This window comes from Peromyscus leucopus, chromosome 13, assembly GCF_004664715.2.
Source record: "Peromyscus leucopus breed LL Stock chromosome 13, UCI_PerLeu_2.1, whole genome shotgun sequence".
NCBI lineage: Eukaryota > Metazoa > Chordata > Mammalia > Rodentia > Cricetidae > Peromyscus > Peromyscus leucopus.
In genome coordinates this window covers 54201057-54227934 of record NC_051074.1, presented here as the reverse complement: position 1 = coordinate 54227934, position 26878 = coordinate 54201057, and the positions used below count along the sequence as shown (strand labels likewise).

At 45.9% G+C, this 26878-nt stretch overlaps 1 protein-coding gene across 8 annotated transcripts in view; it reads left to right on the top strand.

The window, feature by feature from the left end:
* Window positions 1-26878, top strand: part of Spats2l (spermatogenesis associated serine rich 2 like) — a 171543-nt gene that overhangs the window by 47773 nt on the left and 96892 nt on the right. Inside the window, exons 1-2 of one of the 8 annotated variants that reach the window (XM_037210401.1) lie at window positions 22503-23661; window positions 26379-26648. The exons of 6 other annotated variants lie outside the window; for them this stretch is intronic. In XM_037210401.1, coding sequence (XP_037066296.1) covers window positions 26626-26648 — 23 coding nt within the window. In that variant the 5' untranslated portion in view covers window positions 22503-23661; window positions 26379-26625. Of the gene's footprint in view, window positions 1-22502; window positions 23662-26378; window positions 26649-26878 lie in introns of those variants that run through there. One more of the 8 variants, XM_037210402.1, reaches the window with a different exon arrangement.

Genomic DNA, 26878 nt, shown 5'->3' with positions numbered 1-26878 from the left:
GTTTCCGTGCAGGCTGTGTTCTCAGCGGGAAAGTCTTGGTGTTTCCTGCTTTTGTACAACGGGGTGACTGTGGCCTTTGCCTCCGTTCCCTGGTGTGGGGCTGTAGGTCTTATCCGTGTAATTATCGCTGTAAAGAATTTAGGAAACGCTCCGTCCAACTCACTCACAGACTTCTGCCTCACAAGCCCTCACCAGAACAAAGACTGAGTACTGCCCAGGCTCTTGTTGTTACGCCGTCCTCCCGTTTGGGTGACATCAGTAGAAACTACGCATAGCTTTTGCTTTTGGGTGCGTTTTAAAGTGCTTTGGGGTGCACTCATTCAAGAGAAAACAGCCACGCGTGTGGTACAGCTCTGCTGTAACCGAGCAAGCCAGCTTCCGCCGGCAAAGGCGCACCTTGGACGTCTTGCCGGGGCCGCGTTTCGTAGCTAAACATGACATTTAGGAAATATCAGCTCTGAATGACTTTTTAAAATACTGTAGTAACGTCTGGTTGGATATTCATACAATCTCCGACTTACAAGAATTGGACAAACAAGTTTCCCGTAGTCAGAATACAAGGCTGACCCCCCTCCCCCCCCCCTTGCGGGTCCCTTTCATCTCCCTTTCTACCTTTCTGCTGTCACTGTGGCGCCTTCAGTGACAGCCCTTGAGCGCTGCTGTGGAAACTCTTGTGAGGAAGGTCAGCCCTTTTTAGAAAACCATAGATTCTAAGGTAAAGAAAGAGCTATGGCAAGTAGACAGAGTTAGGGGTGATGCCAGGAATAGGTTCTGGGTAGGACCAGGTATGGACTCCCAGGATTTTTTTTTTAATATGTTATAATTATTTTAAACATAATTTTCTTTAATTCATTTGGACTTAAAAAAATAACCTTTTAAAATAAAAATCATGTGTTTATGAAAGAAAAATAAAGAAAAAGGGCTTTTCGTTGCTGCATTCACACGAAATGGGTCATTATAGTGACCACACCTATACACACAGACACATGCATGTTCACACATGGGTACGTATGTTCAGCAGTTCATATTACATTGTTTATAAAAGATTTCCGCAGAAGCATTTGGTCTTTGTAGCAGCTTTAGAAATGCAGAAACCAGGACTTAGAGAACTTGAAATACCTGAATGGCTGAAAGCAGGCTGGGGGCTCTAGATTTCACTTCTGAACTGGGTTCTGCTTCCATTCCGCACTGCATTGCGCGGCCCATTGTGCCTTTTTTAAACAGGGAAGCAGACACATTTGCAGATGATTGGCGAATAGAGTATAACTCAGAGAATCTCAAACCATCTCCAGCTTTAATACTCAGCTCTTTTATAAGGTCCTTGTATCTGGAAGGTTGAAAATGAGGTGAGTCTTGGGCGGAGTTCCTCCCGACCTTTAGACTGAGATTACTGTACATTCCTATGCAATGCACTACCACTTGTTTGTTAGGATCTGCATCTTAGGGCTGGGGAGACAGCTCAGTGATTAAGAGAACTTGCTGTGCAAAGCAGGAGGAGCTGATTTTGAATCCCCAGCACCCACATAAAAGCTAACATAGTTGTGCGTGCCTGTGAATCCGCTTGGGAGGGTGGAGTGGGAAGCCGGAGACTGGTAGATCGTGGGAGTTCCCTGGCCAGCTAGTGTAGCCAACCAGTGAGCTTCAGCTCAGTGAGAGACCCTGCCTCAAGGGAATAAGGTGGTGAGTGGTGGAGGAGGACGCCCCATGCCCTGTCTGGCCTCTGTATGTGTATGAATGGGAATACTACCCCCACACATGTGGCTGCACACACACACACACACACACACACACACACACACACACGTTCCCATTTTATATTCCTGCATATAGACCTGAGCCCACACTTAGAGTGTATTTATGCCTGTGATGTTTGAATGACTCACCCAGTGTACTCTTGGTAAGTGAGCATTTTTCTTTTTTCTTTTTTTTTTTTTTTTTTTTTTTTTGGTTTTTTGAGACAGGGTTTCTCTGTGTAGCTTTGCGCCTTTCCTGGGACTCACTTGGTAGCCCAGGCTGGCCTCGAACTCACAGAGATCCGCCTCTCTCTGCCTCCCGAGTGCTGGGATTAAAGGCGTGCGCCACCACCGCCCGGCATAAGTGAGCATTTTTATCTATGATATTTTATTGGAATCCATACCAGAGAGCAAAGCTCATTAAATGTCGGCATGTGGTAACCTTTCTGATGAAAGTCTAGATAGCATAGTTCTGAAAGTGATAAGCACACGGCAAAGCCCGTCATACGGAGCACACACATTACAGGGGTCTGTTTAAGGGGTGGTAATGGTACTGCATAGACTGTCCCCTGACAATGAGCAAACATTGGGAACATGACGGCAGATGAAGGCGCGCCGTTCCTGAGACAGAAAAGCCTCTTACATTTTGCATAAATCCAGAAGTAAAAATGGTTTCAAGAGGGGGAAAAAAAAGGTGTTAAGAATTGTACGTGTTTAGCTTAGAAGGAAGGGGAGAAAAACCAAGTGATCACGAAGTTTCCATTCCCTGACGCTATGATGTCATGATCTAAATGAGAGACGGCACAGGAAGTGGAATTAAACAAATGAACAGTAAATTTGTTATGAACTGACTTAATAGGGAAAAAAAACCTGAAGACTGCTTGATAAGAAATTTAGGAAGCTTCGATAACCATGAAATTAACGTTCTCTAGAATATTTGTTGCGATGAAAACCATTGCGTCATCTTCCAACTTCACCGATACCTGATTTCATGAGTTAAGTTGGGGGATGGGCTCTCCTTGAACATGTACTTATCCCTCGGACCCGCCTCTCGGGAGAGACCACTGTAGCGGTGCATCATGGGTTCTCTGCAGTCGTTCCTACACCTGGCCGAGAGAACCTCTGAGAAAGAAACAAACCCCACAGCGTCGTTCACCTGAACACCGGCAGGAGTTCCGAGGCTCAGGCTCTCAGCCCTGCCTGCTCTTTCTTTTGAGAGATGCAAGAGTTACAAAAGCCACTGACTTCTGCCTTTTAAAAAAATGTAGTGAAGAAGAAGCAGTTTTCCAACTCATGTGATTGTTTCATTATTCTTGGAAATGTTTGTTTTCTTAGTCTAAAGAAGATGTCCAAAACCAACCCAGACCAGATTCCCTTTTCCAGGCTTCAATTCTTCCCGGCTAGGCGTTAGAGCACAGTTGTGTTTTATCTCGTGAGAACAAAAGAAGCTCTTCTCATTTCCCATCGACTGCATATAGCCACTGGGTTTAGATCAGTTTACATTCAGGTCGACTATCGGTTCTGAAGTCTGTAGGGGGGTTAGAGCACGGCTGTGCATCTCCTGGTGTATTGGAGATGTCGTCCTGAGAGATGACAAGGGTAATCAGCTTGACATAGTAGCCGAAAACACCCAGACACACGGTTGCCCAACCGCTGAGACAAAACCCTGCCCTCAACTGGAGCAGTTTGACTCCGAGTTGCCAAGCACGCCCGCTGCAGAGTCATGTGCCGAAAGCCCCAGGAACCGACTGCATGGATAAACAGTGTGGTCTGGATTAAATAATATCTGCCTCCAAGTGGAGCTGTGGAGATAGCCCGAAGACCAGATGGCGGGTATATTTGCTGCAGAGCTCTGTTTGGAAAGTAAGCTTTGTGCAATTTTTGGTCGTTTCTTACTGTCTTAGGAGCCTGCTTTCAGAATAAGTCATTGAAGAATCTAGCGCACAGCTTTCAAGCACTGAACTGCGCGGGCACAGGTCCATCATGTGACCATGCACAGAATCAGAGCCTCTTGACGGAAAGCCCTGGATTCGCTTTCCTCCAGTGTGTTATGACCTAATCCTCTTGTCCCACTTCATCATTCACCAGTGATTAATCACCAATGATTCCCCAACTTAACCTTCAGATAAACCTCAAAACTGAAAATACTCTGAAGGTCGCATACAGGAAAAATCTGATCAAACAGCACGCACGCTTACTATTGGTCTCTGTCCGGTGGTTGATTAGACTATTATTTGCTTACACTCAGAAACCTAGCACATGTTCACAGCACACACACAAAGGGGGAGCTCTTCCCCTTTTCGAGGCCAAACAGCATTGAAATTGCTTCTTCCGGCAAACTTTGAAGATTTATCCCATCTCTCGTGTTAAAGACTTGGTCTTTGGACAACAGGGCAAACTCCAAGCTTTTAAGTGAAGCTGAGAAACAGCAGCTCATCCTGGGATTACTTCTAGAAAACTAGACAGAGACTTCCAGAAACCACTTAGGATTGTGATTTTTTGCAAATGGCAGGATCCCCTGGCATCTAAGATTGTCTCTTTCTTCATATCTTGCTGGTTGGCCAAGGCCTTGCTTGGTTCCTTCTAGTGGATTCTCACAGTCACGCTTTCTTCTCCCCGCATTGCTGCTTTACCGGGAGACTTCTGAGCCGTTCTAGTCAAAAGCGGATCTTTCCATCCACAATGCATATTGATCTCAGTCTGATCATTATAAAATATTGACATGATTCTGTTTTTAACTTTAAATGTCCAGTGATTCTCTGTTGTCCTGTAGCAAACCAAATCCATATTTCTGTGTTTCGGTTTCATAGTACAGGGTGGAACCAACTTCCCCTCTCTCTTCCAGGCACTGAAGAGTTTCCTAGCGTTCTACAGCATGTTAGTGCCCAGGGCTGTGCGATGGAAGCCGAGCTCTGTCCCATTTCTGTGATGAGTCTACTTGCTTATGCACAAGGTGCTGCAGAATGAGTCTCCCCTGGGACACCCTCCCCCCTTTCCTTCTAGCTCTGTGAGTCCTGCCCATTCAGCTGTTCCTGACTCAGGTCCCACATTCTAGTTCGAAACACGCATCCACCATTAAAGTGAAAGTCACTTGACAATGCAGAGTGAGAGGCTCAAGGCACGGCATGGCCTCTTGGCCCTTCAGAGCCTCTCTGGACAACTCCAGTTCCTCACCTCCTCTCTCAGCTTCTGCAGCACCTAGTCTGGACCGGTGGCCTCCAGGATGGAGTGCAAGAAAACCATCGGGCTGCCACAAGACATAGCAGCATTTACACGGACATTTTTCATAATTTCAGTTTCTGTTTGAATAGTTCTACAAAGTATAGGGCATATTCATATTGAAATACATAGATTTGGCATTTATAAATAACATGTACATCGTGGGCCCTCTATTCTGTGGGTTTAACCAACTGTGGATCAAAAATACCCAGGAAACAAAAGCCTACTGAACTTGTATAGATTTTTTCCTGTGGTCATTATTCTCTAAATAATACAGTGTAACAATTTTCTACATAGCATTTATGTTTGATAGGTGGTATAGCTAATCTAGATGACTTAATGTATACCAAAGAATATATATATATATATATATATATATAATACTCAAATACCATATCTACTTGAGAATCCATGGATTTTGGTGTCCTGCAAGCACTGTAATTAATGGAGTGAATTATAAAAATACTACCACACCTCAATGTCAGAACAATTTCCTTGGGGTTTCAGGAAGTCAGCAAACTGCCCGTCTGCATCCATTAATTCTCTCACTCAGGAATTATTTGGAGATATCCCAGTGTGCCACACAGTGTTGTGATGGAAAACACAGACAAGAAGAGACAAAAATGCCGTTTTGTGTCTGGCAGATGCTTTACTAGAAGACGTGGCTTCAGAGCAGGGCATCACTAAAATTCCTTCCCAGTGAGAAACATAAGCAATGTCTGCCTTTCTTCCTAAGGTCCCAACAATAAATCAAGGGGTGACTCCACCAAAGTTCTTCCTAGGGAACTGATGAGTTTATTGAACTTCCTTACAGAACATAGGTGAGGGGTTACTTACAGTGTAGATGCACGTTCCCTAAAAGGCCACACCTACAAAGAACAAAACCTTTACCCAGCAAGGAAGAGTGCTTCCCAATAGGTGCATGTGGATGGAGTCTCCTCCCTAGTCATCCCCAGCATACATACTGGAGCCTTCCCGGGCCCTGTGCCGTTGAGGAAGAGTCAGTTGCATTTATCAGCTTGTAGAGAGTGCCAGAGACTGAGGTCTTGTGACGCTCCCCACTCCTCCATGAGTGGATGTGAACAGTCATCACCACCAGCTGAGATACTCTAGCGAGGTGATTCAGCTGACCGCCCTAAGACGGTGGCGGTTGCTTGGTTTGGAGGGGGGCGAGGAAGATTTGCAAATACTTGACCCCTGCATTAGGCAGATGAGTCACGGACAAGGGGAGCATTGCACCCCCTTTTCTACCTCTTTTATCCCTAACCAGGTTCAGAGCCTGTACCCCAAACTACTTTGAGGCCAAGAACAAGTGAGGTGGGCATAGGCTTTGCAGACCATGAGAGGAGATTTAGCGGAGCATATCCGGTTTTTCCTTTTCAACCACCTATGACATAATCAGGAGAGGAAACAGTGGGCGCTCAACAGTGTTCCCATGATGTGGGGTCCATCACCGGGCACTGCTGAGGCTTTTATTGCATGCTAAGACAGTTTCCTGTCATTTCAAATGTATCTGCTCCAAATAAATGACACTATTTCTCTCCTCAAAAGAACTAACAAAATGCACAAAACCCAGTGTTAGGCTCAGCCGACCTGTGCTCAGTGGAGATGTTTCCGTTCTACAGCCTGAGGGTCCTGCTGTTTGGTGCCATCCACCCCCACGTGTGTTTGCACATGAGCACATGCGTGCACGCCCACGCACACCTCTGCCTGTATGTCTGTCTTAGCGTGGCATAGCTGTTAACTGTCTCTGAACATAACGTTCTGAAACCCCTCCCTAGTTCCCTCTCCTGCCCCACCCCGGCCCACTTCCACACACCTGGACACATACGTGTGCATGCTGATCTTCATACTGCACTTTGCACGTTGTAGAATAGAAGACGTGGTCACATGAAACAAAAGGCAGAGAAGCAAGACCCTTGGTCCCAGTCGCTGGTAAACAAAAACAGATTCAGTGGGGAAAGAGGTGAAGCCACGAGAGAAGGAGGACAGACAGATGGAGAGGACGGAAGACACATCTTGACCCAGGAAGCCCAAGTCCCTGGATGAAAACCTTGACGTCACCTGTCCTCACAACGAAGACTTATAAAATTGTGAAAAATGAAAAATTTATCCAGTTAAAAAAATATCTACAGAGGAAGACTCAGTAACTAAAGTGATGAAAGTATGGATTCAGGGAACTCTTAGGACGCTTTCTTCTTCTTCTTTTGAGACAAGGTTTCTCTGTGTAGTTTTGGTACCTGTCCTGGAACTCACTCTGTAGACCAGGCTGTCCTTGAACTCACAGAGATCCACCTGCCTCTGCCTCCCAAGTGCTGGGATTAAAGGCGTGTGCCACCACCACCCAGCTAGGAAACTTTCTTGATTCAGTTTTAAAATGTTTCCTTTCCACTGTGTGTGGAAGCCATGGATCATCACCACCCTTTGTCTGGAGTAGCCATCTTAAGTTCGTGACTAGATCTACGGCCCAGCAAGCCAGTCCTGTGCCATTACATGCTTGTTTGGGGAGATGCATGTCTCTACACTGCCTCTGATTAAATACAGAAATTATTTGATGCTTTCTCTGTGCTTCTATATATTTATCCCAGAGATTCAGCTTTTTGAAAAACTGCAATGGTACTTCAAAATCAGTTCCTTGCCCTTCCATGTAATCTCTTCAGAGTATTGGGACATGTGTAAACAGATACTGAGGGCCCCTGACCTAATCTGAAGACTCATGAATGCTGGAAATTCAGGGAAGCTGGTGTGGAAAAATTTGAAGTTAAATATTGTTTGGGACATTGATTTGGTTGCTATAGCAGAAGACAAATAGCAGTTGCCTAAAAATAAGCAAGTCAGCCTCTATAGTGTAGTAGACCAAGCGTTCTGACGGTAGAAACTCCATGACGAGGGAACTCGGGCTCCCTGTTTCATCAGCTGCTGCCCCCCACTTTCTGGCTTCCATTTCAAGATCTTACCTCACATCACTTCAGGAAAGAACCTAGAGGAAGTGGAATGCACACCCTCCCTCCTTCTGAAGGTGCCTAGACTCCTGCAGATCACTTCTGCTCATCTCTTCTTAGCCAGAGCTTGCCTGCCTGCCCTGTGGAGTTGCAAGGGGGCTGGGAACTGTGGTCTTGACCTGAGCTATGCCTTCTCCTTGTTGATAAGCAGAACCAGATTCGGTGGAGAAGAAGAAAGAGCGAGAGGGAGATGGGGAGGTCGAGGCGGGGGGGAGGAGGGGAGAAGCCGTTGGAGGCACAAGAAGCCCAGGTCTTGGGATGGAAGGCAAGAATAACTATTGAGACAGCAGTTCAATCTGCCTCCAGCTTGGCTGCCCTGGGCTGAGAAGCATTTTTTGACTCCTAGTTCATCGAGGGGACTTGTAAACAGAGCAAAAAATGCCTTTGGATCTAAAGAGGGAAAAAAAAAAATCTTCCTGTGTACTAGGAGCTTGGCATTGCTGCATTGTGCATCTCAGGTCTCCACACTTGTGACAAGGTAACCTCTCTGCTACTGAGAGAGAGAGACACAGAGACAGAGACAGGGAGACAGGGAGAGACAGAGAGAGACAGAGAGAGAGCACGTGAGCACTGGGGGAATGAATAGTCTACCTGCAGAGTGATTGACAGCAAGAGTGGGAATCTGAGTTCAGTTCCCAGCATCCATGTAAAAAACAAAAACAAAAACAGAGAGACAGTGCAGTAAGTGTTTATAAACCCAGTGACGGGGAGATGGAGATGGGGTGGGATTCATGGGGCTCACTGACCAGCCAGCCTAGCCTAATTAGTGAGCTCCAGGTCCCAGCGAAAGACCCTGTCTCAAACCAAGAAACAAATAGTATATATAAAAAAAGGACAGCTCCTGAGAAATGATACCTGAGGTTGACCTCTGACCTCCACATGTCTCACACACACACACACAGAGGCACACCCATAACTCCCACGGATTATCTATTGCTACTGTACAGTTGAATAAAAACACACTTTCCAGGCGACAGCGTTAGACTAGGGTCTGCATAGAACCACGGTCACCACTTTCATGTGTGATTCTAGGCCACACTGACCTCGCTGTCCCGTGGCCCGGATCCTCCTCATGAGTCCGGACTCCACTCCAGTGAAAGGGACAGGAGAGTGGATTTGAGGCCTGTCGTGGTCACAATGAAGCTTTCAGTGCTGGTGAATGAAAAAGTGATTTAAGAAAAAAGTTACTTCCGCTACTAACGCCATATTGTAAAATGTGCCCCTCTCTAAGGATGTCAGCTCCAGGAAAATAACCATAAAAAGACGTGGCTGCTGCTTCCAGTGCTATAGAGACTCCACCTGGGACTCGCGATTGTTTACTTGATTAGCCAAGCCTTTGCCTCGTTAGTGTCCACATTCATCCTTTTCAATTCTTATGCTGCTTTTCATCTCCCCCTGACAAGACAAACCTGGATTTTGACAGCCAGGCTGATTTTTATCTATTTAAGCTGCTAGGAGCAAAATCTGATTTTGCCCCTTACTTTCATTATTGGGAAAAGCAATAAAACCAGAATAGAATTAGATCAAGGATATCTATGATTTTTAGCTAGGAACAAAAGGTAAATATTTAGCTCCGCCTTCAGATTGGGTTACGTTCGGTATCTAAGAGGTATTCAAAGTTACATGTACAAGTGCGATTCTGAGATGGCCATTCACTTGGCCATTGGTGGGAGTAGGAAAAAAAAGACAGCAACTGAGAGAGACATGAGAGCAGAGGAGATGTGATGGGCTTGGAAGAGAGATGGAGGCATAGGCTGAAGACCACAGGCAGGTGGCATCTAGAACCCAGGAAAGCTAGGGAGTCAGCCCTTCGTAGCCCTTCTGGCCTTTAGAGCTCAGAGATGTTTTACACCGAGTTCACACTGATGTGTTACAGCATCCCTAAGAACTGTACACCCTCCGTTTCCTGTCCTGTTCTGTGCAGCTACAACTACCCAGGTCACCGCTCCGTTGTGAATACTTAACAGTGTAGCTCACCGGAAGTACCTGCCCAGGTAACAAGGTGTTCCGACCTGCAGCACCTGAATGTGGGCGAGCTTAGCCCACGTTCCGGTTACTGATTACCTCAGTGCTGTGATCAGCTCCTATATTGACCTTGACTCTTTAAGGGGACTCCACAGATCTCCACTCAGAGTCATCTTCTGGTGATGTTACAATGCAGCTCTCGGAACACATTTTTCTGGGAAGTTCCTTCTGATGCCTTCCATGGACTTTCGTAGATCCTTTCTCAAAGCAATTCTCCCTCTGTTCTCCTTTTCCATTGGAGAAGTGTCTGGCAACTTGTTGAGCTGTGTGGGCAGATTGAGGAATGTTCCCGGCAGAGGTGTGACGTGTCAGCCTCCCGAGAACCCAGGTAAGGGAGGGGAGTTCCCAGAGGAGGCTGCCCTTCCAGAGCAGTACTTCCTAAGCCAGGACCTGGCTGGCTAGGAAGAATAAAGCTGGTGAATTTTTCCTCCCTCCCTCCCTCCCTCTCTCCCTCCCTCCCTCCCTCCCTCCCCCGCTTCCTTCCTTCCTTCCTTCCTTCCTTCCTTCCTAGTGGGAAGTTTTTGTGAGTGTATATGACTCAGAAAACCTTGAAAAAGAGACTTCATGGCTTCACATTCATTGACTTGCCTCTCTCTGGTCAGTGGTGTCTTTGGAGCAGGGCCTGGGCCAAATGAGCCGAACGTCCCGGTATGGCCTCCCCTTGGCCAGGTCAGATTTATACAACTTTGTATGTCAGGAAAAGACGCTAGCCAGCACAATGGGTTTTCTGCTACCTGAGCACTAATAATGCCTTGCCATTTTCTAACCTTCAAATCATGATGAAACAGCAGTAGATAGAGTTGTCCCGTCTGCAGCCAAGGACCAAGGGCCATGGAAGGTGGTCACACTGCGGGCCTGGCTGGAACGGCAGTGCGGCAGCGTGCGGAGTTCCTGCCGGCCGACTACCTGGGCAGGACCTCTCAGCTCAAGCCAGGTGTTGAACTGTCCTCCATCCCCTGGACTCGCTGAGCTCAGAAATGACCAGACTGTACAGCGATAAGGGCTGACCAAGTTGTAGGATGAATGCTAGGACACCCAGAAACTTGTTTGTTTTCTTTTCATAGATTGCTTTTCCCATGTCCCCATATCCCACTTACCGGCACAGTCGAGGCCCCGCTAAGACCTAACACCCACTTGGAAGCTCCCCTTGGTCTCGTAGGCATGGCAGTCTGGGCGCCTCCACTCAGAGTGCTCTAGGCAAACTTTGTGTTTCCTCCATAATAGCTTACCCCGAGTGAGTCTGTGTCCTGCCTGCTAGTCCAGAATTCCTTAAGGTCTGTGCTGAATCCATTCTTATTCATCTAGTTCTTAGCGCAGGGTTACCCATGGAGGCGATGCTTAGTAAAGTCTCCCTGAAGGAGTAGATCTGTAACAGAAGACTCAGCTCCTGGTGCTGTCCCTTTCTCCCCATCATCTTACCGTGTGACTTGTAACGGGTTCCTTCAATGAGACCCTGGGAGGGGGTGGGGTGGGGTGTCCAAGTTCAGGAAGACAGAAAACTCTTTTAAGGAAATACTGACCTGACAATGCAGCCCATTACCTGTCCCATACTCAAATCAAAGCTCATCTCTTGCAAACCATAGGTTGGGAGTGTTGCTGTGGATTCCACTTCTCCAACATGAATTGATTCTTTCACTCCACCTACTCATGCACATCATAGTCAACAGATTCACACCCTGTTTGTGTTTATAATTCTGTCCTTGACCCAAGACTTTCTTTCCTACAAGATACTCTCTACATTTCTACTAATAGGACGCAGCTCAGCAAAGCAATGCATTCTGCTCTGTCCACTTGGGGTACTAAACGTTCATCTTTTCTTTTCATCAATGAGAGCTTTTTCTGTATTCAGATTCTTCAGGTGATGATAATTCAATGAGCTATTATGTAAGAACAGTGTCAAATAAAAAGTATCTGCAAATATTGACCATCCATGAACTTGCATTGGTCATACACGTAATTAAGCACGTGGAACAGTTGCTATGGAGATAGAAGGAAGGGAGCTTCCCATCAGCTTGACAGTGGTGAGCATGTGAGTGTCAGTTGTAAATAACTGCAACAGTTCACACATGGTGTCTGCTAACTTCTGAAGAGAGGCGTCTGTGCCAGTCTAGAAGACTGGTTTTGAATCTTCCATGTTAGACTGTTTCCTCCGGTATCCTAAAGATACCACCCTGGGCACCAGAACCTTACCATGCTGTAGGCGCTTCTCACTAGTAAATTAAACATCCATAGCTATTTCATCAACATCTTACATACCAAAGAGGTAATTGGCTAAGAATTCTTCAGCGGTATGATTGATTTGTCTTAAATTTGCCCTTGTATTCACTGTCAATCTTGACACATTCAAGACTCAAAGATAAACTGAAGTTATTTTTTAATCTTACTGCAGAGTCTTTCATTTTTCAAACACAGTGTCACTACGTTGTGCAGGCTGGCCTTGAACTCCTGCGCTCAGGTGTTCCTTTTGCCTCAGCCTCCTGGGTAGCTGGAAGTGCACTCAGGCATGCCCTGCCATATCAAGCTACCTTATTGCAAAATCTCAGTCATTTTGGAATGAGAATATTGGAATATAAAACACTAGTGTCCAAAATAAACTCACTGCAAATAAAGTTTAGTTTCCATTTAATTGAATGTTTTGTTGTTCAGTGCAGAATTTCTTTTCTCTTTGGATAAAACTCTTTTGCCACAGCCATTATGCTAATAAGAAGGGAGTGGGGGTCCCCCTTCCCCATTACTTCGTGATAAGCTGCTGTTTAACAGCTGTCAGGATGCCCTTTGACCCGCCGATTCAGCACACTTCCGGGTCAGGTGGCTGGGACCTCATAAGGACAGTGCGCATTCTGTTAACAGCCCACCAAGAAAACGGTAAAGACAAATGCATTTATTGTTTTTCTGCAGACAAGTTATTCTGCAATCAGATTGCAGCCAATAAAAAAATGGTGTGATGACTCAGATTCTTGGTAGAGAAACCTTGATAAAAAAAAGCTGTACTTTCCGGGAAAATGGGAGCGTAACTATATCTTTATCTCATCTTGAAGATAAACTGTGGTGCTTTGGGAAGCAGCTTTTGCATTTGGTTATAGGTGACTCACCTAAAGTAGTCTGAAGAAATTAAGGAAGTAGCGTTCATATTTATGTGTCCCGTCCTCAAAGGGAATTTCTTTCTTTCTTTTTTTTTTTTCCTTTTCTTATTTTATTTTATTTTGAGACGAGGTCTCCTGTAGCTCAAGCTTGCATTGAACTCTGTATATAATGGGAGATAACCCGAAATCCTGATGATCTCGTTTCACCCGAGTGCTAGACACCAGGGTGTGCAATGCCTGCCTGCTAAGTCCTATGTTTACGCTACACGTAGACATGTAAAATTAGAGCTCAAATCCTAAAAGGTAAGAGCCGCATCAGTGATCAACAGAATACCATTGCAAATTTGGCTGTGTTCTTTCAAAATGTTACCTGTTTTAGTTATTCAAGTAAAATGATTTTGAATGGAAGGGAGTGATGAGGGATGTGTTGTGAATAATATGTTCCTTCACCTATTGGCTCTGATTTTTAAATTTATGATACTTAGTTTGATATATGTAACCAAATTATTGCCATTATGAAAACATGGAGAAACCTGGATTTAACTAGTTTCCCTTGAAGTACAAGGTCCATTAATGGTAGAGTTTGTAACAGACCAGGAAGAAGGCACTAGGCAAGGACACTGGGTTGTTCACAAGTAGCGACAGTTCACAACTGCCTTTTAGATGGACCGAGAGGTGAGGACCCAGAGGCTGAGGGACACAGATTTGATGAAGTAAAAAGGAAGGAGAAATGGCCAGGCCCAGGACAGCTTTCCATTCGTAGTAAACACTTAATGAGGAGTTTTGAGTGAATAAATGAACTTTAGACTATTCAGCCTTATCAAGCATAGGATAATTTACTTTTTGATATAGCATACAAAAATGACACAGGGGTAATAAGTCAGAGTGATGAAAAACTTAAGCTACTTGGACACCTACTGCAAGTCTTATTCATGTTTAAATGAAAACAGGGTCCCAGATACCAATTTGCCTCCCTGACATTTTCATCTCAAGGAAAGTAAAGGAAATGAAGGGAGAGCTGCTATTTGGATCTTATTTTAACCAAGAGGAGATTGGTCGGTGGAATAGAAGTAGAGGAAGTTTTTATCCATTTATTTAATAAATACGCATTGGGTGTCTGGCCGTCAGCTGAGCTTTTAGCTTTTGTGATAACCAGGAAGAGGATGATAGATACAGCCCAGTGCACGACACATTCCAGAGGTTTCGGAGACGTGCGAGATAGATTTGTAGAGCCTGAGAGTCTGGAAGAGACTGCTAAAGAAATGGAAACCCAGCCCCTGGTGTTTGGAGTCGACCCTTCTATACATCCCAAACGTCCTCAGACCTGCCCTGAAAATCCAGCGGCATACGGTTGTCTCTGTTCCCATTCTGTTTGCCGGAAAACCGAGCTGCACACAGCACCACTGCAGTGTGGTGTGTCCTTGGCAAACACACCAGAACGTGGAACAGAAAGCCATAAGTTACATGTGGACAAAAACCAACAATTGTAAACAACAATGAACTTCCTATAACATAAGCGTGAGGTCCATTCCTAGTTGCCAGCGATCGCTTACGCTCTCACACTTACATGCACACTGTAAATCTAACATTCTCAGATTCTTTGAATGAACAGAATTCTAACTGTGACTGTTTCAAAAAAGAGGAAAAGACATGGCTGCCAATGGCACAGTTGTTAACTCAGAACCTAAATGAAGTGTACAAGGGAGAGCAAATGAGCAAGAATAAATCCCACAGAGACAGTTAATTCCCTTAGAACACTGTCAGGAAACCTGACGTCTCCAGTGTGCTGAGATATGTAAGAAATTCTAGGAACAACAAGAGATTTAAAAATCTGGTGAGGCACAGTCCGACCGGAAATGAAGTTGACAAAGTAAGCCAGATAGAGAAAATGGAATGCTTGTGACATTGAATGTCACACGTTTTTGCTAATGGCATTGTTAACAATTTCGGGCAAGACTGGCTGGAATGCTGTTGCTGTTGTATTTTCTTATTACGGGATTTTGTTTTATTGTTGTAGAGGAAAGAATCAAAGGGACAAGTCCCCTGATGAGAAAAACGAAAGACGGAAGCCACTCCTACCACTTAGAGCTCTCGACATCCCTGCTGGTTCACAGGGTCTACTGATTTCCCACAGGCTGAGGATAGAAGGGAATGTAAGGGACCTGAGGCCACAGGGGAAGAGCCATCCTCAACCCCTCATCACGGGTGGGCTTACTTTCACACCTGACATGGGCTTACTCCAGCCTGTCCTCTGGGAGGATTTCAGAAAGAAATCCAAACATGGGCTTACTCCAGCCTGTCCTCTGGGAGGATTTCAGAAAGAAATCCAAAGCATGGAGATAGATAGATAGATAGATAGATAGATAGATAGATAGATAGATAGATAGATAGATAGATAGACAGATAAATAAATAAATCAGAGAATATAAAATTTCAGCCGGATATTAGAAATTATTGTGCCTACAGGGAACACTCAGAAGACAATGTGATGGTCACTAGACACAAAGAAAGTTCACAGGACTCAGTAGCTCCCCTGTTCAGTAGGGTAACTGGGATGAGAAACAAAGAAAATGTGGCAGATAGGGTGCATGTGAATTTTCATCAAGGTCGTTTTCCCAACCCCCCAGGATCTCAAAATGGGAGGAATATGACCTGAATAGTAGCAGCAAGTTTGACTCCCAGCTAGAATCCTGTAGCCAAACCCAAAGAGTGGGTGGGGCTGCAGAGGACAACCTGTGTGTACCGGGGAGTTCTTTTTATCAGTGATGCTTCACAGAAATGACAGAAGGTCGTGGAACGCCCATCACTAGCATCCTGAGTGCCCTCTCCTTTTGTGCTCACACCAGCTCTCTGCAGTTCGTGCTTTTTTATCCTCGCGTCCTAATGAAGTAAATCAGAACTGCTCATGTCCTCAAGGTTATACAGCTTCCGAGTAGCCAAGCTGATTCAAGCCCAGACTGTCTACTTAATGGTGTAAGTGACTTAAATTATATCCTTCAGTTTGTGAATGACCAGAGTGAAGTGGACAGCTAAAGTGGAAAGTTATAGATTTGGTCCTCAAAAGAACCCTAATAGGTTTGAAAAATATGCCAAATGAATTTGAGCCAAATATAAACTCAGGCACTTAAGTTACCAAAAATATCGACTGCGAAAGGAAACAGTCCATGACACGAGCAGGTCTTAGAGATTTGGGCTGTGGGCTTATTATGGCCAGTGTATAGAGTGATGTGATGGTCAACAAAATTGACCTCAAGATACATTTTGCTTTCTAAATAATATATTTTAAATAATTCATTGAGAATTCCGCACAGCACCCCAGGATCCTTTTCTTCCCTAACCCCACCTTGTGTCTGAAGCCACTGTCTTGCCATAGATTTCCTGGTCCTCCAGTCCTTACAGTCTTCCTGCCCCATCTTCCGCAATGTCCCCTGAGCCTTCCATGCTCAGGTTGTGTTGTGAATGTATTCGTTGGGGCTGGGCATCCCACGGTCAGTTGATCTCTGCCTTTTGACCAGCTGTGGCCTTCTGTAAAGGTCTCCCTCTGCTGCAGAAGTAACTTCTTTGATGAGGGATGAGAGAAGCGCCTACCTGGGCATAAGGATAAGTATTCAGAGTGCAGTTAGGTATTCGCACTGGTTTAGGAAACTGCAGTAGTCGCGTCTCCTCTAGGAGCCACAGGTAGTTGGCTACATTTATAGTGCCAAGCATGAATTCCCTCCTGCTGCTCGGGACCTAAGTTCGTTGTTTAGATGGCTGTTGGTTACCCCCAGCCCGGCAGTACCACTACTGCACCTTTCAGAATTTTTTTGTTGTTGTTGTTGTTTTTTCGAGACAGGGTTTCTCTGTGTAGCTTTGCGCCTCTCCTGGAGCTCACTTGGTAGCCCAGGCTGGCCTCGAACTCACAGAGATCCGCCTGGCTCTGCCTCCCGAGTGCTGGGATTAAAGGCGTGCGCCACCAACGCCCGGCTTCAGAATTTTTAAGTTGCATTTTAAAAAGCATGAAACCATAGGATGAATGAGCAAAGAATGGGTGAACCCTTAAAAAAGAAATACCCACAGGTCTGTTTAGAAGAAATGTGTTACATGAAAAATAACTTAAGGGTTTGTATTTTTCCTGTTCCAACCTCCTTTATTATGCAAACGATTCTGTACTAGAATAGAGGAAGCATACTTACGATGAGTTTGAGTTTGGGAGAGTGCTGGGACTTCAGGATGTCTGAAGGCAGGTCAACCAGCGGCATTGCCTAGGAAGTTGCAGAGAGGCGGTTAACTCAGCTGTGACCAAGGGTGCCCTTCCCCTGTGTGAGCGTGCTTCCTCAGAAGGCCTTAGCAATCTGCTGCGGCTGTGCTTGCTGATTAGGGGCTGGACGGCCACATACTGAGGATACTGAGGAGGGACTTCACTTACGGGTCAGGAAGAAAGGGGACCGCTTGGTCCTTGCTGACTCCAGGATTCCAAAGAGTGGGCAGTGACCTTCTCTCTGGGAAACTAGGGAAGGATGAACCTTGAGTTAAGGGTTGAAGCGGCACCAACTTGTGGGAAAGTTGAGTCCCGGAGATGTTAAGAGTTGGGTTGTTGGGTTGGACTACAAATCAAACCAAACACACACACACACACACACACACACACACACACACACACACACACACACAAGTCTTTGACAGAAATCCTCTGGTGACTGAGTCACATCTTGTTTTCTAATGAGGTCATAGTTTTTGAGACATTGGGGGCTCCGCCTGCGGCCCCCTCTCTCCGGGGCTCTCTCATATTTCCAGGCACAGACAGCACAAAGGAAGTGATAGACTGCTCCTGTGGATCAGCTGGTTGGGACTTGGTTTCAGTTTTCATTTGAAGCTCTCACAAAACAACGAAGTTGGGGCTGAGAATATTCTCGGTGCCTCATGGGAAGTTACAGGGACAGACGGAGAGCGGCTTCAGAAGGCATTGCTGCTGCCTCCCTGGGGATCCTGGACTCACAATCATCTTCTTCGTCTCCATGAGCTGTGAGTGAGCCAGCCGCTTTCCAGCGTCTCCCGTGAATGGCCAGCACATTCTGTGACAGCCCAAGGCTGGCTGCTTTCCTTGCCCTGAAGACATTGGACACACCAGGAAGAAAGGGAAGAAGGCATAGGAGATCGCAGGTCAAGGAAAGCCTGAGAAAGAGTATGGGATTGGGCTGGGGTAGGGGAGGCCGCCTTTCACCATGATTCATCCTCACTGAGAAGTGGGAAATGAAATTTAATATATCAAGAAAACATTGTTCTTTCCATGGGAAAATTTTCTTTACCTCTTTGTCTTAAAAAACAACAAAACATCCAATTTGTGATCATAATGCTTGCAAATACTAAAATATCTCAATTGTAATGAACCTCCTAGATAATTTTTGGACAGCTACGTCTATGTACACTGTATCAAAGTGGTAGCATCAGGCCAATGCAGTGGTCACCAGCGTCGAAGTGACTCTGAGGTTAACACTAGTTTTGCTGAAGACTGGTTCTGGGTCCCGACTTTGACACGTAAGCCTTAGTTCCCACCAATAAAATGGAGTTAATAATACCTACCCTGTGGAGCACTGTTATAAGGATTTAGTGAAGTAGAAATGATCACCCAATGCAGCGCTCGAGGAAGGGCTGTTTGATGTCCCATGTTGTATCCCTAGCACAAAGGACACTGTTGGGTGAAGAGCAAGTACTTGGTTCATGATTAGTGAATGAACAGATGAATGAGTGAGTGAGTGAATGAATGAATGAATATGGCCAATGATCAGTATCGTGAAGGCATGACAGACCTGTTAGACATGTTTGTAAATGGCTGATTGTTGAGAGGCATGAAGGGGTTCTCTCGGAGCCAAACGTGTTTTCCCATTGTGTCGCGTGGCTTCAGGATCTTCCACACGCGAAGGAACAGTGACTACTGTATGTCTTTGTACTCTTGGCTTGGTCCTTACTCTGCTCCCCGTGGCGAGTCTGAAATGGCCTCATTCTAACTAAGCGTGTATCTTTGAAAGCTTGAAATGAAATTGGAGCCAAGATTGGCTGGTAGTCATCCACAAATAGATGACAACCTGGCTCGCTTTTCGGGCGTTTCCCGTCTTTAATGCTTGGTTGTGCTCGCGAGAGCAGCGTTGAGCAAAGCACACATACCCTTTCAGCGTCTCGTCACCTCTGTCAAGCCTGGGTGTGGTAAATTACCTACTAGCTGTTGGTCCGCTCCCACCATGCAAACAAAACCGAATGACATCTTAAGTAGACCACATGTTGCCCTCCCCAGAGGCATGTGAAACACAGCTGGACAGCTTTAGTTTGGGCGATCCGTAATATTAGATTAAAGCACGTGACTTTCACAAGCTGGGAGAACAAAAACTCGAGGTGCATCATGTTGACATCACGAATAAAAACATCGAGCTTTCAATTCAGCATCTGAGGATAATAGTGGAACAAGCTGTGGAGTCAGAGCTTTGTGACCGAAAATGATGAGGAATAAGGGAATACTGAGTGGGAATGAGCCATCTCTGTTTGCTTCAAGAGAAAATGAACCAGCGGTTTCACTTAGGCACAGGTGTGTAGTCCGAGCGTGTAGCTGAAGCCACCCCAACTCACACCAGGCCTTCCTGTCCTCTAATTGCTTGCTCCCTGATAATCGTATCTCCCGGCACAAGCCAACCTTAAAGCTGAACCACATTGCAATGGAGTAAGCTCACTGAGTCTGGGAGGGACATGTAGGAGGTCACCAGTAAGTATTTATCAGTTGACATCTGGACACTAAGCGCGTAGGTTTTCTTTCTGGCTTTTACCCACGACTCTGTTTCTGCCAGAGAGCTTTCACTTAGACACTCGCCCTTACCGGAAGTGCCCTGTCCATCTTTGCTGGTACTGCCTCCGGGGACTACAAAAAAGTACCTTCTCCCTGAAGCCCTTCTGGCTAGAGCCAGCTAAATTAAAGTCGCTCTCCCCCAATCCCTAGAGAGTGTCTTTTCAGAGTGATGTGTTTAATATTTGGTTATATTCCCGTTTATCGTAGTGATGGCATCCGAGCACCACACAGCATACGTCCTCATCTGAACACTGGCTGCACATTGTGTAGGAGCATGCCCAGCCAACAACATCACAACAGGGTCAGGCTTGCAGGAGGTGTACGCTGGACATGTTTCACAACTGTTGATGACATTCTTAGTAAAGAGCCAACCTTGTCTGCTTGCCCCTGTAAATCTGCCAAGAATGGGCACAAATGGAATCGAGACTGAAAGATGGAGCTATTTCATCAGACACGTGACCAAAACCTAATACATGTCCACCTCAGAATTGCTTTAGGGTAGACTGGGTAACTAGCTGGAAGTCTTCCAATGGGAAATAATATATGGTCTTGTATTTAGTTGAGAGACCTGTTCAATATTTGATGTGCTGTACAAAAACCAGTTTTGATGCATTCAATCTTTAGAAAAATGGTTTGGGAGGATTAAACTACCTATCGCTGAGGCTCATAGCCCATCATGAGCATTGCCAGTGTGAGCAGAGCCATAGGGCAGGCCCAAGTTCGGAACAAAGAATAGAGAACATGACTGTCTGCTTTTAGGCCTTTTGTCCTCTAAATGATGAGGTAAATAAGGCAGTCAGGGAGAAAACTGGTTCCCCAGATCCCAGGAGGGTGCAGAGGTATCCACAGCAGCAAAAATTCATAGTTGTGCTGGTCTTCCCTGAGCATGTAATGGCAATGTTAGTGGTTAAAGGTGTTTTCACTGGGTGGGTGGAAGTGACTTCTACCCCTAACATTCCAAAGAAAGAGTAAATTTTAATCTTTCTTTCTTAGGCAGAAGTATATAGGCTTTGGTGGAGAGGAGCCAGAACTTAACTAGTAGCTTGTTATTTTGACTACGGAGCTCTTTATAGAGAAAAAAAATTTTAAGTGGAGGATATTTAGGAAGCTGCCTGGGAGCACAGTGAGGGAGATATGGGAAGCTGCGGTTCTCGTGATTAGACCTTGATGCTCTGAATGGTAAGGAGGCATTGTCATGTTGACAGTATGATGGGATAAAGAGCCACTGTGGTGAGGCTGGTACCACACGTTTATTCTAAGGCTCATCTTAAGAAAGAGCCCAGTCCTAAGTGTCAGAAACTGGGAAGTAAATGGAAAACTCAGGGCTCCGCAGATAGGAAGAATAATGTGAGAGGGTATTTCTTCTTTTCCCGAGTCTTTTTGTACACCTAGCTTATCATATGTGTTGTATTCTATACTCTGGGAAAGAGACAGGTAAACAGAATCTGTAAGAAGAAAGCTTCTTATCTGGGCAGTGGTGGCGCACGCCTTTAATTCCAGCACTTGGGAGGCAGAGGCAGGTGGATCTCTGTGAGTTGGGGGCCAGCCTGATCTACAGAACGAGTTCCAGGACAGCCAGGGCTGTTACATAGAGAAACCCTGCCTCAAAAAAAAAAAAAAAAAAAAAAAAAAAAAAAAAAAAAAAAAAAAAAAAACTGACTAAATAAATAAGAATCAGGCTTCTTTGGTGTTTGTTTATTTGTTTGTCTGTTGTTTTTTTGGAGACAGGGTTTCTCTGTGTAGCTCTGGCTGTTCTGGAACTCACTCTGTAGACCAGGCTGGCCTCGAACTCACAGAGATCCACCTACCTCTGCCTCCTGAGTGCTGGGATTAGAGGCGTGTGCCACCATGGCCCGGCAGAAGCAGGCTTCTTAAGAGGAATTCATTAAACCTATTTCTGCCATATATATGTGAATCACTTTATAAATATTTACTCATTTTCCCATTAAGTCATAACTCAGGTGACAGATTTATTTTTTACTACTGTTAGAAACTGAAAGAAATTTTGCGAAGATTTTAAATAGGACCTCTTGAATTCTGAGCGTGTCAGAAGTGATCACAGTCGGTTTTTACTCTCTGGATTATACAGTGAGAGTCAGACCACTTGTATTCTTGTGCCCTCCCTGATTCAGTGACTTCAAATCAGAAGAGTTACTAGTTTCCGGCTTGTTTCCCACTCAGCTCACAGTCTCTCCTCGGACTTTGCTCTTTCTACGTGATAACTGTTTATTCTTCTCTGAAGTTGGTGCCTTAAATGAGAGCTGGGTCACTGAAATGATGTTGACATCTGGTAGCCGTGAAACAAGCATGCACAGCAGGTGTGGTCTGCGGCAGGAGGGATCACTGAAGTGGCCTTGCTCCGGCTTGTGGCAGGCCTTCCGACGCTGGGGACATAGACATTCAGAGCCTCCCAGCATGCCGCAGTCCCCCTTGCCTTGGGCTAACACCTTCTCCCAGTGGGAGGAGGGAAGGGTGGAGCCACACAAGGGGAATTTGTGACCAGAAGGTTGAGCTTTTGAGGGTCAGCACCATCATTGGCTTGGTGCGCGACCATGGTCTCACGAGCCTCAGCAGGAAAGTGAACGCCCAGGCCGCAGAGTCTATTTATATTCTTTTATAGTAATTTTATTGTCCTTGCTGTGTGCCAGGCACTCTCGTAATCACTTTACAAATATGAAATTCATTTCGGTTGCTTTACCTCCCAGTGGGATGTCTGCTGATTCTCGTCTCCATCGACTCCACCGTGCTAATGAGAGAATGGATGCTCAGGGCCATCAAGTGACCCGTTCGACTCCCCAATCAGTCAGGGGTAGAGCTGTGTTTCTGTCTTGGTGAAGTATCGTTGCACATTTGTATCGTAAGGATCTGTAGAGCAGAAAAGAGGTGTGGCTCCTCTCTAGGGGGACAGCCACCCCTCAGGTAGGGTGGCTTTCTGGGCTTCTTTGTGGTTAACTCAGTAGGCTTTGGTGCCAGGGTCAAGTGAGGCCTGATTGAAAAGACAGAGTCCAAGGTTGTGTGAAACATTTTAATAGGCAACAGAAACAGAACAGGCTGATTTGTAGGTAAAAATGGGCCTGCCAAGTAACAAGCCCTTCTGTACTCTGCCTCCAAATGGTCACCCCCAACCCATGCTCCTTCCGCTAGCGAAAACTGGCTAGCTTTCCCCTTTTGGTGGGACGCCGTGTTATCATTGAATGCTAAGTTAGCTAACAGATGTTTCCACTTGGGTCTAGAGCCAGATGCAGGATTTAGAAATGATTGCTTCTGGGTACAGTGCCGGGACGATTGGCTCATTGATGAACGCGCCAGTCCTGATGTCCCTGGGAAGACGAGAAGCCCTTACCAGACAGGTGTAGCCCAAACTGACCTTTGGAACGATGACTCCCGCCCCAACCTGTTCTGCTCCCTCACCTCTACACAGTGTAAAGGTTGCTGGCTCAGCTTTCTGGGTCTGCTTCCCTCAGGGTAGGAAGACCTAGGTGTTCACTAGCAGGAGCAGCTTCACGAAAACGAAACTGTCTCCTTTCGATGGGGAGGCCCTCTCAGGCCTGGGTGGCTGAGGCCACCAGCCCCCTGCTGATTACTCAACCACACCCAAGATCCTGCCACTAGTCTAGTTCCCGGCTCTAGCTACGTCACTATTGCGGTGACTAACTGGTCACGGCAAACAAAAGTTGATAAAAGTGGCCCGTGGAGGAACAGAATTGGCCATTTGGCTGCTAAGGAAGCCGGTCACTGGACCTGCCCGACAGCCCGAAGCCGAGCACCACCAAGGCACCTGGAGAGTGAGTCAAGGTTGGATGGTTGGGACAATTTAGGAAGAGCAGGGACCTGAAGAAGGGTGGATGGGCAGGACCAAGAGGGACTGGTTGGTTCTGAGAGTCAAACTCCTTGATCCAGCCACTACCAATGACATGCCAAGGGTGTGTGGGAAGAACCTGACATTCTCTCTGCTGCTTTGAGAACGTCATTAGATATTTAGTAAGAAAATACTGACTTCATGCACAAGGACTATTATGCCTTGGTTGGACTAGAGATTGTGAGACTGAAATTTGCTCTCAGTAGCCAAGGGTTCCTGTACCGGGGGTTTGTTCAGTGGTAACAGAGCCAGCCTTCCCGGATTAGCTGTATACCTGTAGGTTTGTTCACTGGCTTTAGTCAGGGCCCTCTTTACCAGCCCAGAATTCGGTTTCCTTTGGGGGCAGCCATGCCGTCTTCTAGAAAAGATGCTATAAAAAGTTAAAGTCACCCAGCGCTGCCGCCTCCACCCCCAACAACAGCAGATCTGTGGCAGGACTCTGGGCAGACCTTGCCGTTGCTACAGACAGAATCCCACACTCTTCCTTACAAAACCTTGATTATTATCAGTTCCAACTCCAGTGTCCTGGGCTTATGTGAACACAGACGGTTCTTATCCCTGATCTGTCAGCTCTTCGGAGAACAAGAGCTTGGGAACCGGAGATTCCAAGGTTCGAACCTTACCTCAGCCGCTTCCTGGCTGTGTGACTTGTGTGTGTGTGCCTTGCCTCTCTGTGCTTTCAGCTCCTTTTCTGTGAGATGCAGTTGACAGGAACATGAGTCCATCTGACACAAGGCCGGCTGTGAGGATAAAATGAGTTTATAACTGGAAACGCATGGAAAGTTCTTAGGGAAGCAGTCACTGAGGTTTAGCGTCAACCTTGCCCGGCATTCTCCATGGCCCTGGCGCACTGGCAGTATTAATGAATGTTCAGGAAGTAAGGGGAAAACGTCGTCCTTTTCAGAGGCATCCCCTCTAGTTAGAGATGGAGGGAAGGAAAACATGCCATTTCTCTTTTAGCATTGGAGGGGAGTTTGTGTTAAGATTTAGGGGCTCTGGGGGGTAAAGAGTTATGTAAAGCTCTTGTCTCAAGCCGTCTGGGATTTGGTATTAGTCCTGTGGGCACTGGGAAGAAGGAAAAAGAGAACCATGTGATCTACCTGGTCACAGCCTCCTGTGGTGTGCTTCGGGGTAGGGGTGGGGATGGGGGGTTCTTCTGGACCCATTCTTTGCTTCCCATGACACTGGCCTTTGTAGAGGCATCTTTGAAGATGAGCATATTTTAAAGACTTGAGTTTACATCATTACATCCTAGAAGAACCAAGTGTAATTGAATTGCTGATACAAGTATCGACTTGTACAAGGGGTCCAGGTCACCTGCATCTCTATGGAAACACATGTTTGTTTTAAAACCTAGCAATCAAAAGTGGGTTTGGGTCAGGTCACTTTGGGAGATAGGCATTTATTTATATTCTCCAGCCATCAAAGACCTGTGAAATCAAATAATTTCAAATTAAACAGGAAAACCATGCCGCAGATGATTGTTAAGAGAGCCCGCCACAGGTCCAGCCCCGACTCTGCGCCCGCACCCGCTGAGATTGCCCCATTTATTTCTGCTCTCTAGCTCTCTAGCTCCCAACTTGCACTGAGCCAGGAAGGGAGCTGCTTTGGCACTTTATGAAAAAAAAAAAAAAAAAAAAAAAGTTCGTCTTCATTCCTAAGCATCTGCTGGTACTGTTAGTAAAGGGGAATCCAAGCGGGGTCCACCACGCGGTGTGCTGGGTACCCACCCTGCCATATCTCTGCAGTGTGCGCAGGGTGCTGGGAGTCACAGGACCTGCCGCCTGCATGAGCACCTGTCTGGTGTCTCCCAGAAAGGTCTGCAGCTTGTCAGCACATCCTGCCCTAGATCCGCTCAAGTGATATTCTAAGTGATTGGAAGCTTTTATCTGCCCCTGAAAGCCAGCCTTTTCAAATAAGTATTGACTGTTAATGACCTGTTTAAATAAAACATTCAATTTCCTTTCTTCCCCCCACAAAGAATTTAGTAGGCAGAGACATTTCTAAAGGAAAGGCTAACCCTGCTTTTCAAAAGAGGCTGAGCCAAAGCTTTTAAATGTGAACATTTTTTTCTGACATTTGCCCTTAAAATGCTACTCAGTGAAGTTGCGCTAACAGTGGGCTGAGTACATTGAAGTGTCTTTGAATAAAAACGCAACCTTGAGATTTTTTTTTCCCTCCAAATTAAAAAATGTCCAAGCAAGTGCTGCCCTATGAAATGCCGATTTCTGTCACCATGCTGTCTCATTGTTTACCTGTCCTCATCCTTAACAATTGAGGAGACTTTCCTTGGAGGAATAGGTTACTACTACCTTTCTTGAAAGTATGAGAATTAAAAAAATAAAAAAAAAAAAATAAGAACCCATGGAATGTAAAGCTGAGATCTCAGTAATTATAGGCCATGTCAAGAGGGCCCAGGAAACCAGAGGGACGTCCAGGCAGCGGCCACCCTTCCCGGCAGTAAGTTTAGAGAAGGTCTTGATTTTGAGGAACAAGTATTTTCCTCTTCGCTTGACATGTGGGCACCCCGCTGTGCATAGAAGACCAGACAGTGAGTCTGTGAACTAGTTTAAAGGGGATCTATATAGAGAAGTAGCGTACAAAGTCAAACCCAGCACCCACCCGCTCATCCTCTTTTTTAAGGTTCACCTTCCTGCCACTCAGAGTCCCCAGCAACTCCAGCTGCCTCTTCTGACTTGAGCTACAAAGGACTGGCAAGGTCACTGAATCCATCCAGCTTTTCTCCCCACTTGGGAGACCCAAGGCTCACAGCCCCAGCCCTACCTGAGGCCCTGTCAGGATGAGAGGCACCCCTTTAGAAACACTTTCTCAGCTCCCTGCCCACGCTTGACTGTCCTGTTTCCTGTCCACCACACGTTGCTCCAGGATAATGGATGTCATGAGGAGAGTGAAGTAAGTCCATCTGTGACCTTACACCTTCTTTCAAAAGTAACTGCGTGCCCTGAACTAAGTAAAAACTGTAGCTGTCAAGGTGTTCCCGTTCCAGGAGACTGGTGGACATTGTTTTGGCTGAGAGATTTCATCATGTCTTCAACATCCTGTTCACAAGATCTGAGACCACCTCAATATATGCACAATCACATTTTCTGGGCTATGCCAAAGTCAGGTACTTAGATATTTTA